The sequence below is a fragment of the Martes martes genome (assembly GCF_963455335.1).
Source record: "Martes martes genome assembly, chromosome: 5".
NCBI lineage: Eukaryota > Metazoa > Chordata > Mammalia > Carnivora > Mustelidae > Martes > Martes martes.
Genome location: NC_137892.1, coordinates 76,006,371 through 76,019,689, shown reverse-complemented (window position 1 = coordinate 76,019,689; position 13,319 = coordinate 76,006,371). Strand labels below are relative to the sequence as shown.

At 38.7% G+C, this 13,319-nt stretch overlaps 1 protein-coding gene across 1 annotated transcript in view; it reads left to right on the top strand.

Annotated features, from left to right (window-relative positions):
- ZSWIM6 (zinc finger SWIM-type containing 6) overlaps positions 1-13,319 on the top strand; it is a gene marked incomplete at its 5' end in the record, with an annotated part of 123,945 nt that overhangs the window by 108,617 nt on the left and 2,009 nt on the right. Inside the window, 6 exons of the mRNA XM_080804337.1 lie at positions 484-630; positions 2,053-2,313; positions 6,219-6,354; positions 9,338-9,495; positions 10,143-10,306; positions 12,001-12,082. Of these exons, the coding sequence (XP_080660463.1) occupies positions 484-630; positions 2,053-2,313; positions 6,219-6,354; positions 9,338-9,495; positions 10,143-10,306; positions 12,001-12,082 (948 nt within the window). The remainder of the gene's footprint in view (positions 1-483; positions 631-2,052; positions 2,314-6,218; positions 6,355-9,337; positions 9,496-10,142; positions 10,307-12,000; positions 12,083-13,319) is intronic.

Here is a 13,319-nt window from a genome sequence, read left to right as displayed (position 1 = left end):
GACCCACTGAACATGGACTCTGAGGGTATCTTTTTAACCCACTGAGCCACCCAGGCGCCCCGAGGGTATCTTTTTAATATAATTAGCCAGTGGTCATTCCAGGGGGACTTCAAAATCTTCTCTAATGCCACTCTTGGGGAAGTAAGGAGAGTTGTTCCTCGCTTCTCAGGTGAAAATTTGGAACTCATTTGTACTCACGCAACATCATTTAATAGTATAAGTAGTAATGTTCACCCAGTACCTTGGACACATGAATTGGTGTTTGGGGACCGTCCTAGGAAGTTAGCACCATTTATACCAATTTACAGATAACCTCTGTGAACACAAAGTAGGTAACATGTTGGGGATTATGTGTTATCTTTGTTCTTTTTAGTTAAAGAGGAATTGCCAATTCAGTACTGATTTGTCAGGATGCCACTTTTAAGTGGTAAAGCCTCTCTTCCTCTACTTGTTTCCATCTCTTAATTCCCTTTTCTTACACAGAGCTACCCCATAAAAGCATCACCTCGATAACCAATCTTGAAGGCTGGGTCGGACACCCCCTGGACCCTGTGGGCACTCTTTTCAGCAGCCTCATGGAAGCCTGCCGAATTGATGATGAAAACTTCTCTGGGTTCTCCGATTTTACAGGTAACACTAGTGGCATTCTCTCCCTCATGTGCTTTTCTCCCTTAGCCTGAGTGTCATTGGTCATTGTTTTGGTCACAGTTTGTTTAATGAATCCATAGGGTTAATAGTACTTACAGTTAGCAAGAGAGCAAGGAAAGCGTACTTTTGTGGAAGGCTTTTACAAACGGGGAAAGTCTTGGAATTGACAGTTGGCAGCGTGTGTTAAGAACCTTAAAGATAATGAGCACCTGGGTAGCCCAGTTGATTACGCGTCTGCCTTCAGCTCAGATCATGATCCCAAGGTCCTGGCATGGAACCCTGCATCCAGCTCCCTGCTCAGTTGGGGCCTGCTTTTCTCTCTACCCTTCCCCCTGCTCATGCTTTCTCTCTAACTCACTCACTCTCTCTCAAATAAATAATCTTAAAGATATGTATTTTCTTCTAGCCAGTGATTCTGCATCTAAGAATTATCTGCATTTATCACTGTTTTCCAGCATCATGATTTAAAATAAAGATGTGTATCAAAGCATTTAGAACTAGAAATTTGTTTGCATTAGAAGTTACTTGTAACTTAAATGGATTGTAGTCTACTTTAAGAGAACTATCTAATGTCATTAAAAGTGTTTGACATCACACATTCCAAAAAGCATTGTTTTGAAATTTCTCTCTGCCTCTTGAGACTTAAGCATCATCCCTAAAATGACTGCGCATGGGCTGTGGACAGAGGTGTGGGAGGCAGGAAGGGTTGTCCCTCAGCTGCTTTCATGCAGGTGAACTCAGAGGGTTAATTATATTGTGCCTCCATAATTTCTTCTGTGGTGTTTGCCTTCATGGGTTATTGGTGCCCCAAACTCTGTCAGGACTGTGAAAGGTATATGACTCTGATCCCTTTCCTTGGGAGTTTGCTGGTTGAAGTTTGTTAACATTTCTAAGAGAAATACTTCAACAGAGATAAGAGAATGCCCAAAGAGTCCTTCCTCTTTTGGTAACTGATGTCTCTTTGGTAACAGAAAGGACCTTGAAACTGGGTTACATTGTTGTGTTCTCTACTTTTCTCATTAAATTTCAGCATTGTGGTAACAGTTTGGAAACTTTTTTTTAATGCCGTGCTTTAAAGAGTTGATAACTATTGTAGTCATTATGTAATTTTGCTCTTGTTTTAAAGTCTTTTTTCACTCTTAAGTATTCTTACAATTTCTTCTTAGATTTGTGGGGGGGTTTTGGTGATTCATTTTCACTGGGAGAAAAATATTTGTAATAGTCTATTCCCCCAAAACATACATATCTGGTCATTCATCGTCATGTTTTAAAGGATCCTAGAAAACTGTTATCTAGTTCTCAAATAATTCATGTTTCAGTACTGGGTAAAATAAATATTCGTACCTGTCAGTACCTGCAAAAGTATTGTATCTGAACTCTGATTTCATTTGTGACATTTTACAGAGAATATGGGACAGTGCAAGTCTCTGGAATACCAACATCTCCCTGCACACAAATTCTTAGAGGAAGGGGAATCCTATTTAACATTAGCTGTGGAAGTAGCCCTGGTCGGGCTGGGACAGCAACGTATCATGCCTGATGGGTTGTACACACAAGAGAAGGTTTGCCGGAATGAGGAGCAGCTCATTTCCAAGCTTCAGGAAATTGAATTGGATGACACACTGGTGAAAATTTTTCGCAAGCAAGCAGTCTTCCTATTAGAAGGTAGTGTGATAAAGAAGTTTTCCACTTGTTCTGCCAATTTTATTAAGGCGTGAAGCTTTCTTATGTTGGAACTACTGCCTGAATGGATTCAGTATGGTAGTTATTCTGATGGTATGCTCTCTGAGTGTCATAGGAATGTTTACTATCCAAAAAATAATACCACTTAGTCAAAAGGTATAGATGTCCAGATGTGTGTCATTTGATTTAAGTGGTCATGTAAGACAGCCTATTAGAAATGAGCCCCATTTAATGCTACAAACTTTGAAAAGGACTGTTGTCATTTAGTCTGCACTGTTACTCAGATAAATGCAAGTTTGATATTTAGTGAGTTGTTGCTGGTAGCCATGTACCTATTTGCTTGATCAATTGAATGAAATGGAAATTTGTTGGCATTCCTCTGAAGTATTATTAGGGCTGTTAAATGACATCTGGGTTTTGAATATGTCATTGCACATGCTAGCAAAGGACTAGAGGCTGCAGGAATGAATTTCCACTGTACTAATTAATTTCAGAGAATTCATTAGGCATAGATTCACCAAGTTCAAAGTTTCATGGACTCTCCAAGGCAAAGTCTAATTTTCTTCCTTTTATAAGGTCAAGAGCTGAATGGCCTAAGAAATTTTGGTTAGCGTTATTTTTAAAAAGTGTTTTGTTTTGTCTCTGTTTTTGTTTTTTCTGGAAAAGAGTAAGTGTAATGAGTATAATAGCCTAATCTTTAACACAAATTTAGGTGATGCCTAATTGGTAAAATTGCTTCTGTCTCTTCAGTATGTGGGTGTTAGTATTGTGGGATTCTCTGTGATTGATAGATTAATAAAGTGTGGTGTCTTCATCTTACATTCCAAACTGTTGGAATATGGGGAAGAGATTTAGAGAAAGTAACGTTTCACAACCTCTTTTATTTGTCCAGAGCTAAAGATCTCTTTGAAAGAAAACATTTTCATCAAATGTATTACACATTTGTATGTTTTAGAAGTACATTTTAAAGGGAAGACGTTCTTAAAACAAAATTTAAAAATTAAAGGGAAAATGTTCTTAATAACATGTTTAATTTTGGTAAAATTTCTGATACTCATTTTTTGAAGCCCTCACCTTAACTTTTTTTTTCTTCTAAAGATAAAGCCTTTCTTGGCAAATTTCAAGTGATCTTCATTCTTTCGTTACTGTTTTAGTTTCCTCCTATATAATTCCTTTTGATATAAGCACTATCATTAGCCACAAATTCTTAATGCTCTCACTGGCTCTTAGTAACCAACTTTTGATTTCTGTTATACTGAAGGACAGGAAGAGTATGTGTGCTTTTTAGAGTTGATGGTGTCTGATACCTGTTTATCATTTGCCTTTTTGAATGTCTCCATGTTCATTATTCGTGAATATTTTAAAACTTTTTCTTAGTTTTTGATTAGTGCATCTCTCCCTGTTAGACATTTTTTTAAAGAACTGTGCCTGATATGGAGTGCTCTTTGACTCATCATAGCCTCTTTTCCTTTCCTTTCCTGAATCCTGCTAGGGTTGTAGAAAGTGGGTGGTGCAGGGCAGGAAGCAGTCCAAGGGGAATCTGAGGGACCATTTCAATAAACTCCTGAAAATAAGCACTCCCTGACTGAATTGACTGCACTGGGCACCAAGTTCTTCGTGTTTTTACACTCTGGAAATTTCAGGGGCAAAACAGGGAGCAGACACTTAACTATTCTGAAATACAAGATGCTAATGTTTTCTGAAAAAGAAAAAGCAGTAACCCTGTATTGCTGCTGTGTGTTAATCACTCTTGACCACAGTAAAATACTGGCATATTGGATCAATTAGTATATTGGTAAAGCATTTCTGGGAGTTCAGGGATTACAGTCATTATTAATCTATAAATAATTCTGTGATACCTGACTGAATATGTTTCTGGTTGGAAGGTATCATAACAATAAGTGTTGATAATGCATCCTGGGTTGGTTGGTTGGTTGGTTTGTTTGTTTTGCGTAGCATGAAAAGGTAACTTGATAATTTAAGGGAAACACTGAAAGGAAATGGAGGAGAAATGAAGTGGGTAATCTGCAAATTTGCTTTGAGGCCTTCAGTAAAATAAGAGGCCTTGCAATGAGGCCTTCAGTAAAATAAGAGTTAGTGTTTTAGTCTGCCCAAGCTGCCGTCACAAAATACTGCAGCAGTGGGTGGCTTAAACAATGGAAATTTCTCATAGTTCTGGAGGCTGGGAAGTCCAGGGTCAAAGTGCATATCAGTTAAATTTCTGGTGAGCCCTCTCTTCCTGTTTTATAAATGTCTGTCTTCTTTGTGCTCTCCCAAGGCAAAGGGGGAGAGAGAGCAAGAGAGCTCTCTGATGTCTGTTCTTGTAAGGACACTAATCCTGTTGGATCAGGGCCACACCCTGTGAACTCAAGTAACCTGTTCATTACCTCTGTGTAAAGGCCCTATCTCCAAGTACAGTCACTTTAGGAGTTGGGTATTCAGCATATGAATTGGGGTGGGGAATAGAAACATTCAGTCCATAATACTAATAATTTAAAAATTTGGCTAAAGGCAGAGCTATAATGCTGTATCAACTTTTGAAGACTTTTGGGTCACTAAAACGTTTTTGAATGTCTTAAACGACTAGAAGAAGGGTAATAGATTTAGTAAAATTAGAAATCTAGGATGGATTTTAGTTTGCCTAGGTAAAAAATAAGATTTTATGAAAATATAATTTTCAAAATACTTAATGAGCAGTTAAGAATACTAAACAATAAAATAATGAAATGTTAATATAATCTCTGTTAAAATGATCTAGAATGTGTCATGCTCCTACCCAGTGCCCCATTCAGTAACTCCTCTCACCATTTCTTCTGAACTGCCATTTCTTGCATTCTAAACTCTTTGCCAGACTGATTTGTCTCATGGAAAACAAATGTATTATGTCCTTTGAGCAGTAGTGTCATGGTTCATAATTCTAGAAATCATGAAACAGATGTTACCCAAAGGTGACATGGAAACTAATTTATTAAACACTTTACAGTAACTAAACCTCAAAGTACTTAAGTGGAAAGTAGTTGAACTAACCACTGTGGTTTCCTTTCAAAATGTATTTTAAAATTCAGTATCACCTTTCTTAGGGACAGCATTCAGAGAGCACACAGGGGAAGTTAGCTCTGCCACCATGCCTGTCATAACTTACTAAGAAATGAATTTTGACAGCTTAAATGTAATTTTGCTTTTGAAATTGGTCTTTTGGAGCCCCCAAAGTGGTAGATTTCCAGTTACTTTAACTTTTTTTTTTCTTATGCCTATGGTGAGTATCAAATGGGTTACTGACTATTCTTTTATTATTAATCACTTTCTGAGACTTATTATCTATTTCTGCTCATTAGAAGCAACAGTGTTTTGGGACTTTGTATTGGGATTTGTGATTCAGATTCCTCCCCTGAGGCAGAGTACTCTTTTCTGGAAACCCGGCTTGTCTGTGCCCATAAGACTGATTGGGTCCAGGGGCAGTTTCCAGAGTTAATCTGCAGAGTCATCTATGCATTTGAAAGTCCGGATGCTCAGATGTTCCACATTGAGAAAGGGTGTTTCTTGAATTCCGTGAGATTTTGTATGCTTCGAAGGGTTTCTTTCTCTGAAGCAGTTATAATGTGAAAAAGCTCTGCCCCCTAGTTCTGTGAGTCTCATTTTAGCTATGGTATAGGTAGTTGGGGGACTGTTCCTGAAGTGAATTTGATATTGGATACTATATACCCTGTAGAATAATTTTTTACTAAGAATTGTATTTCTTTCTACTATGTCACTTTGATTACATTCTTAACTAGATTAGTTTGTATATGCTATAACTTTACATAAAAATTTTATGAAAATATACTTTACAAAAAGTCTTATTAGTTCCTTTTTTAGGAATGTAAAATGTGTATGCTCTCTTCCCACAGCCGGACCATATAGTGGTTTAGGCGAAATAATCCATCGGGAGAGCGTTCCAATGCACACATTTGCCAAGTATCTCTTCACCTCTCTCCTACCTCATGATGCTGAATTGGCATACAAAATTGCACTGAGAGCGATGCGGTACGTATTCACAGCCCGGCCGGGCAGAGGCGATCCAGATTCCCCACGGGGAAAAATGGCTGTTCACTGACTTCTCGTTCATTCTTATTTCTTGTAGGCAGCAGAAAAGCTAAAGAAGCCATGCTTCTTGGATTGTTGTGATGGTGGTTTGTTGGTTGGTTTGGCTTTTGTTTTACAGTAAAGGAAGAATTGTATCCTAGACTGCTTCGTACTTGTGCTCTCGGTGGCTTTTTCCTTATTTCTCTGGAAGCTAGCGTTTGGGAGTTAGAGAACAATTTTAGGCCAAGTTTAACCATAAGGGAGTACTGGTTGAAAGCTTCCTGAATAGTTGATTATTTTGAAAAAATTAGATTTTTGAGACAGTGGTAAATAATAAGTATACTTGCCTGAATGTAATAACTGAGGGAGCCCCTCACACCTGCGTTAATTCCACATGCCATCATTAGCGCAGGAAGGCCATAGTACCACTGGGCTCAACTGGAGGATGAGGAAAGATGGGGCCGTGGCTCGGGTTGAAGGCTTCCCTGTTACGCATCTTCCAGGACCTGCTTTCCTCACTCTGACTGCTTCCAGCCCTTCCTTTACGTTAGTAATAATTAGATTATGTTGTTCTCTGCCACTGACCTTTCTGTTTTCACTTTCCTTTTTAAAGTCTGTTCACCAAATATTTTTATCATGAATTTGTCTAGGTGAATATTTTTTAATGAATTTAGGATTGTATTTTTCAGTCTTAGATATGTTGCCTTTTAAACCTTAAGGACCTGAAAGGCGTATCCACCTTTCTTAAAACTTGAGATTTTGTTTTATTTTTTTAAATTAAAACACTCCTTTGTGAAAGTGCACACTAGACCCAGTTATAGTCACCAAAGACAAACTGTGTACACACTCAAGAACTTGAGGTGTTGGAGAATAGTTTGATCCCATCCTATAGATGGGATCTATAGAATCTTTTCACCAAAGATTCTCTGTCTGTAACCAATGTAGGGGATTCAAAAGAAATTCTTGTCTATGAAGATAGCTTTTATTTTTCAGGGGGCCTCTTTTTTATGCAGCGCCTGTGTGTGTGTGTGTGTGTGTGTGTGTGTGTGTGTGTTTGTGTGTGTACGTGTACCTATGTGTGTGTCAGTGTGTATTGAAGCTGACATCCTTTAACTTGGCATTCTTCCCTTGGCACCATGAAATAAATCTCATTAACCTATCAGAGAAACCTTGTGAAATTCTCATCTGTTTTTAAAAATACTCCAAATAAATTAATAACTAACATAAGTAAAAATCACCCCCCAAACACACCCACTAAATTACTTTATGCCCCTTGGTTTTTATTTTAGAGCACAGCTTTGTAAATAAGTCCCTATTCCCATTTTTGGAAGCTGAAATAGAAGTTGTCAGACGAAGACAGATGCTCAGCTCTATACTTCTTAAATCTTAAGAATTTTGCTCCTGCTGCAAAGAGAAGAATGCTAATGTTATGTTGCCACCAGATGCTATTGCTATGACCGCCGTGAAGTTGAAGGGTAAAATGTGATAAGGTTTCTCTGTGATTCTGGCTTATGGGAAGGGATCTGTCAGGTGGAAAGGCTTGCTTTCCTAACACTCAGAAACTCATTTATGTTTGTCCTTGGTTGCTGCCAAGGCAGTTTGTTTATGGAGGTTACTAGTGGGGCACTGGGGGATTATTTTCTACCTCTTTTCTTCTACTTGCCACTACTTCTGTTAAAGCACTGCTGTGGAAGGGAGGTAGTAGGACCTACTAGAGCATCTTAAGGCACCAGGGAAACAGGCAACAAAAGACCTGTAGCCTACTTGCTTCTTAGTCTTTCTGGAAGTGATAGAAGGGTGGGGGAGCTGGAAAAGGATGTTTTTAGCACTCATTTTCTCATCTTTTCAGGGCTGTTGACTAGTTTACTTTACAGCAACTCTGGAAAGATTTGCTGGTGAACATAGGAACATTCTGGGTTTTTTGAAAAGTTAAAGTAACTCCACCAAAATTCTTATTAATTGCCTACCTTGCTACCCCTTAATGCTAACATCTCTTTGTCCCTAGATGAAAGGAAAAGAAAGTAAGGCATTTGGCCTGCCAGAACAGTAACTGCTCTTGGGCAGGACCCCAAGGCCAGCATCACACCCTGACCTGTCAATTCCTCTTGGTCCTTAGCTCTTATTCCCTAACACTGGTATACTTGAGTTAATGTTAGTGTTTTGGTGATTGTGAAGGAATCACTGCAGTTGTAGCTACTCTGCTAATCTCTTCAGTACTTCTGTTTGGAAGAGATCACTAAGCATGTGCTGTTTTCAGTAATTGTTCTTTATTTGCCGACATACTCTTAACCAAAGATAGATTGATTGAAATCAGAGATCACACTGAATTTATGCAAGGCTGTCAAAGGACAAATACTTGGATCATTGGCATTCATCATCTCTTGATAGGATTGATGCAACGTATTCGGACTATAAATTCCTGAAGTTAAAAGGAACTAACTCTGCAGGAAGTGTGAATCTATGGAAAGGAGGTCATTTTTGTTTAACTTCCCTTATTTTGTGTTTTAATGAGCTAGCTTATCCATTTCAGCTATCCACTGTTCCCTGACTGTTGTAATCTCAGTCTTAAATGTTCACTTGCCTATGAGTTTCTGTTGACTTTCACTTTTTCAAGAGTGTGATAAGATTCAAAAATTTTACAGTAGATGCACATCAAGTTTTGTGTTTCAGATCTCCTCAATGTTCATATCTTTATTTTCTTGAATATTGCATTTCTTGAATGATGCTAAAGAAAAGAAATCTCTTAGGTTTGAGTACTGAGCAATTAACAAGGTGTCTTTGGCATCCAGATAGCAGAGTGTAGCTGTACCAGCTCTTCCTGCACCCAGGACCTGAACAGTTTCTCCTACCATCTACCCACTCATCTGCCTTCTGACCAAGTCTTGTGGCCAAGGGGTTGGACAAGGAATAACTAGGAACCAACTGTCTTGTCTTCTCATTACAGGTTACTAGTATTGGAATCTACTGCTCCGACGGGGGATCTCACCCGCCCACACCATATTGCATCAGTCGTTCCCAACCGATATCCTCGTTGGTTCACCCTAAGCCACATAGAATCCCAGCAGTGTGAGCTGGCATCCACCATGCTGACTGCAGCCAAAGGTACTGGATTGTCCTGAGACCTCGCGATTATTGTGTTTGCCTTTTTTCTTTTTTTGAAGGATCATGTTTTCTATTAAATTGTCAGTAGCGGTGCCAATGTCCAGTTGTAGGGGATCCTCTTCGTTAGATGTTAGCTTAGGAGGAGGAACAGGTGCTACTCACTTGAGCCTGACACTTTCCTCTTTTAATTGCATCATTAAACTTGGTGTAGGTGCTGGCGGAGTTTAGGGTTAGTTACTATGCCATGGAAATGGTGGTTCAGGTTCAGAAGCAGATTAAAATGTTAGGTTACATTTTTTTTTTCCTCCAAGAAATATTCAACAAAAATTTGTAATAGGAACTAGGTAGGAGGGCTTTTTGCTGTCTCATGTTAGTTCTGGTTAATACGTGCTTTTAGTTGTGAAGGGTGTGTCTTGGTGTATCTTTTTTGTGAAACCGCGATTCATAGGCATTTCAGTAACTCTGGGACCCTTAGTTGTAGTAACATTTGTGCCACATGTGAACATTTCAGGTAAATTAACTTGTGCTTTATGTTTTGTTTCGTTTCCTTTTTTTCCTCCCGTGTGTGTGTGTGTGTGTGTGTGTGTGTGTGTGTGTGTGTTATGGTTCTTTGATGTTTGGTTTGGTTTGGTTTTCCCTTGTTGCAGGCGATGTTCGGAGGCTGGAAACAGTATTAGAATCCATCCAGAAAAACATTCACTCCTCATCCCACATCTTCAAGCTTGCCCAAGATGCATTTAAAATAGCAACTCTCATGGACAGCTTGCCAGACATCACTCTTTTGAAAGTGTCTCTGGAACTGGGCCTGCAGGTACGCGGCTGGTGGTCATTGCGGAGGCCCCAGGGATGGCTAAATAAAGGCGCCAGCTCTGCTTGTTTCCAGCTGGGTAGTTGAGTACAACCCTGTGACGACTCAGTGCGCAGAGCTGTTAGATTCTGGGGGCGCTCCCAGTCAAACCAGACTGCTGCTCGGGTGCAGCGGCTGTACTTTTAGAAGCCCTGTTTTTGTCCTTCAAAAAAAGGGGTCATTTTCTGAATTCTAGCCTTAATATCACTGTTTCTCCTTTAGCGAATGGAGGAGATTATCGCTAATGAGAGACTTAAGTGAAACTATCGTGTACTCTAAAGAATTGGTTGTTGGGGTTAAAGTTATAGAGGAGGTATGATTTTTTTGTTGGTGTTTGCATTTTCATAATAGATGGGCACTTCTAGCTCCTTTTTATAACCCTAAGAATATTAGATAAAGGAGTGATTGGGCCAGGGTCCAGTTTCACCTTTCCCGAGACCTGCTTAGACGTTTTACCAAGGACGTTTTGAGTTAGTCATACAGATAGATGTTTGCTTCCTTATAGTTTCTAAAAAAATTACTGTATAAACCCAGGAACTGAAAAGTTTATATGTTGACTTCTCTAAGGAATTCTCTTTTAACATTTGCTTTTTAAAAAAATCATCATTAAAAGTGGTGAAAGAAATTGTTATCTAATTACCTTAAGTATGGGGAATAGAGTGCCCTGATTAGATGTTTTTTAGTTATGGATTCTCCTTATGATGATTAATAAGAGTTTGAGAATTAGATTATATAGGGAAACATACTTCCCCTATACAGTACTGTACAAGCAGAGAGTATAGGGGATTGCATTTAAGCTATACAATGACACTTTAGAAGTTTCTTTTTAAAAATAAATTGGTGCTAGTTGGCTTATATTTGTTATTATTGCCTCTTAGAGGTATGATACAGAAAGAACCATTAACGAACTTACTGGTTATTTGGAATTCTGGCAGGCTTTTTTTTAATAAATGGCAGATTACTGAGAACTTAGTCCCTGCCTTATTCTCTCTAGGACCCAAGAAGGAATCCCACAACACCTTTCTGAGGCTTTAGGCATGTTATGTCCCAGATGTTCTGAATGGGGGAAGCAGGAAGAGACGGATAATTTTATTTGGGGATCTTATTAGAAAGTGAAAAAATCAGATGACAAATGATGCCAAAAATGATTTCTTTCCAAACACCTGAGTTATCTTCATGATCACCAGGAAAAAGGGCAACCAGAGATTGAAGGTTATTGGTTAATGGTTATTCTAAAATACCTCTTTGCCAACTGAGGGGTTCCTAGTCAGAATTAAGTTCTTGAGAAGCCTCAAAAATCTAAAACCATGGAATTTGTCAAAGTTGAGGAGGAGAGGGCATGGACTGTGCTTAATACTGCAGTCTGGCCCTCTAATTTTGCAGATGACAAAAGTGATTAATTGAGCAACTTGCCCAGGATGCTGCATCTGGTCACTCAGCCCCCCTGAAGTAGAATGCAGGCCTTCTGTCTCCTAGACTGGGGAGCCATGAACGAATTCAAATTGAGATGCAGAACTTTGCTCTAAATATGGCTGGCTCTTCATCCTTCTGGTAGTAGGGAATATTCCTCATAGTTTATGCCTTGGGATGAATTGTTTCCTTTTGCATTGACGTCAGTTAATCTTCTGAAACATTGTGGTGTTATCTTGTCTTTACAGGTTATGCGAATGACACTGTCAACCTTAAATTGGCGAAGACGGGAGATGGTGAGGTGGCTGGTAACATGTGCTACTGAAGTGGGTAGGTAAACTCTGGAGTAGGAGCTTTCCCAGGTGCCTCATGGTTGGATTTAACTCGTCATTTACAAATATAAGAATGTGTTTCTTTTTTTACCTTGAATTCTCCAAGGCTTCTTGCTCCTTCTAGCCCCTGCCTCCAACCTTTAGTTATGCATACCTGCATTGTTCTTCTTCCAAACTATCACATTTGTGGGGTATCAGACTTGTTTAAAATTGACTGAGTCACTGAGTAAATACTTTTTTTGCTGTTCTGTCACTCTTAAGGTGCTTTTGGTAACTTTTTGTGAAAATCAGGTTTATAATTTTATATTAAAGAGTTCTAGAGTGAATCCTTAGTAGGTTGGAAACCAGCTTTGAAACTAACTTGATACTGTGGGTTAATAGTTCAGGCCATTTTAGTGAAAATAATATGAAGCTCTCTAGTTGTGCTGAGATTTTTCTTTAATGTCCGGGGGCATGTGTCATCGTATCAGCAGATAAATGATTACTGGGTGTGGTTTAGGTGAGCTTTCAGGTATGTGAAAGCTATTCATAGGAAGATCCTCCCGGTTGCCCCTAATCTGCATTTGGTGAGACTGTCAACCAACTGTTTCCTCTCTCTATCAGTAAATTGGTACCAAAGAAAACTACATTTCCAGTAGGAGTGCCAACAAAAAAAAAATGGTGGTTGCCTTAAATAAATGTTGGTTAAATTGTCTGTCTCTCTTCATGTTTGCATCAAAAAAGGATACACACTTCTTACTGAGAGGACACTACCTCTTTAGTTTTTAGATACTGTAAAATCATTCTTGCTTTTTTTCTTTTATTACTCTTAATGGTTTGTTACTTTGGGAAAAGGGAAATTGGTCTTAATATAAAAATTATATTGTTAAGTTGTTGAAGTGATGCTTCAGTGAAGCAGTACAAAGATAATACCAGTCAAAGAACTGCTCTACAGCTTCCCTAATCCTGTACCAAGGTATACACCTAACTTCTCTGTGAGATTTTCGTACCTACTCTTTAAATCACTCACAATTAGGCTTTTCCTATGGCTCAGGCATATTGGATCTCTGCACTTAGAATGGTTATTTTATAAAGATCTTGTCAGTTATTTCTAACATCTGAGTCATCTGTAGATCTGCTTCTGTTGACTCTTTTGATGATGGGTCACATTTTTCTGCTTCTTTGTGTGTCTTAACCATTTTGTATTGTGTATACTTTAAAGTTAAAAAACACACATAGCACATAAAAAGTCTGTA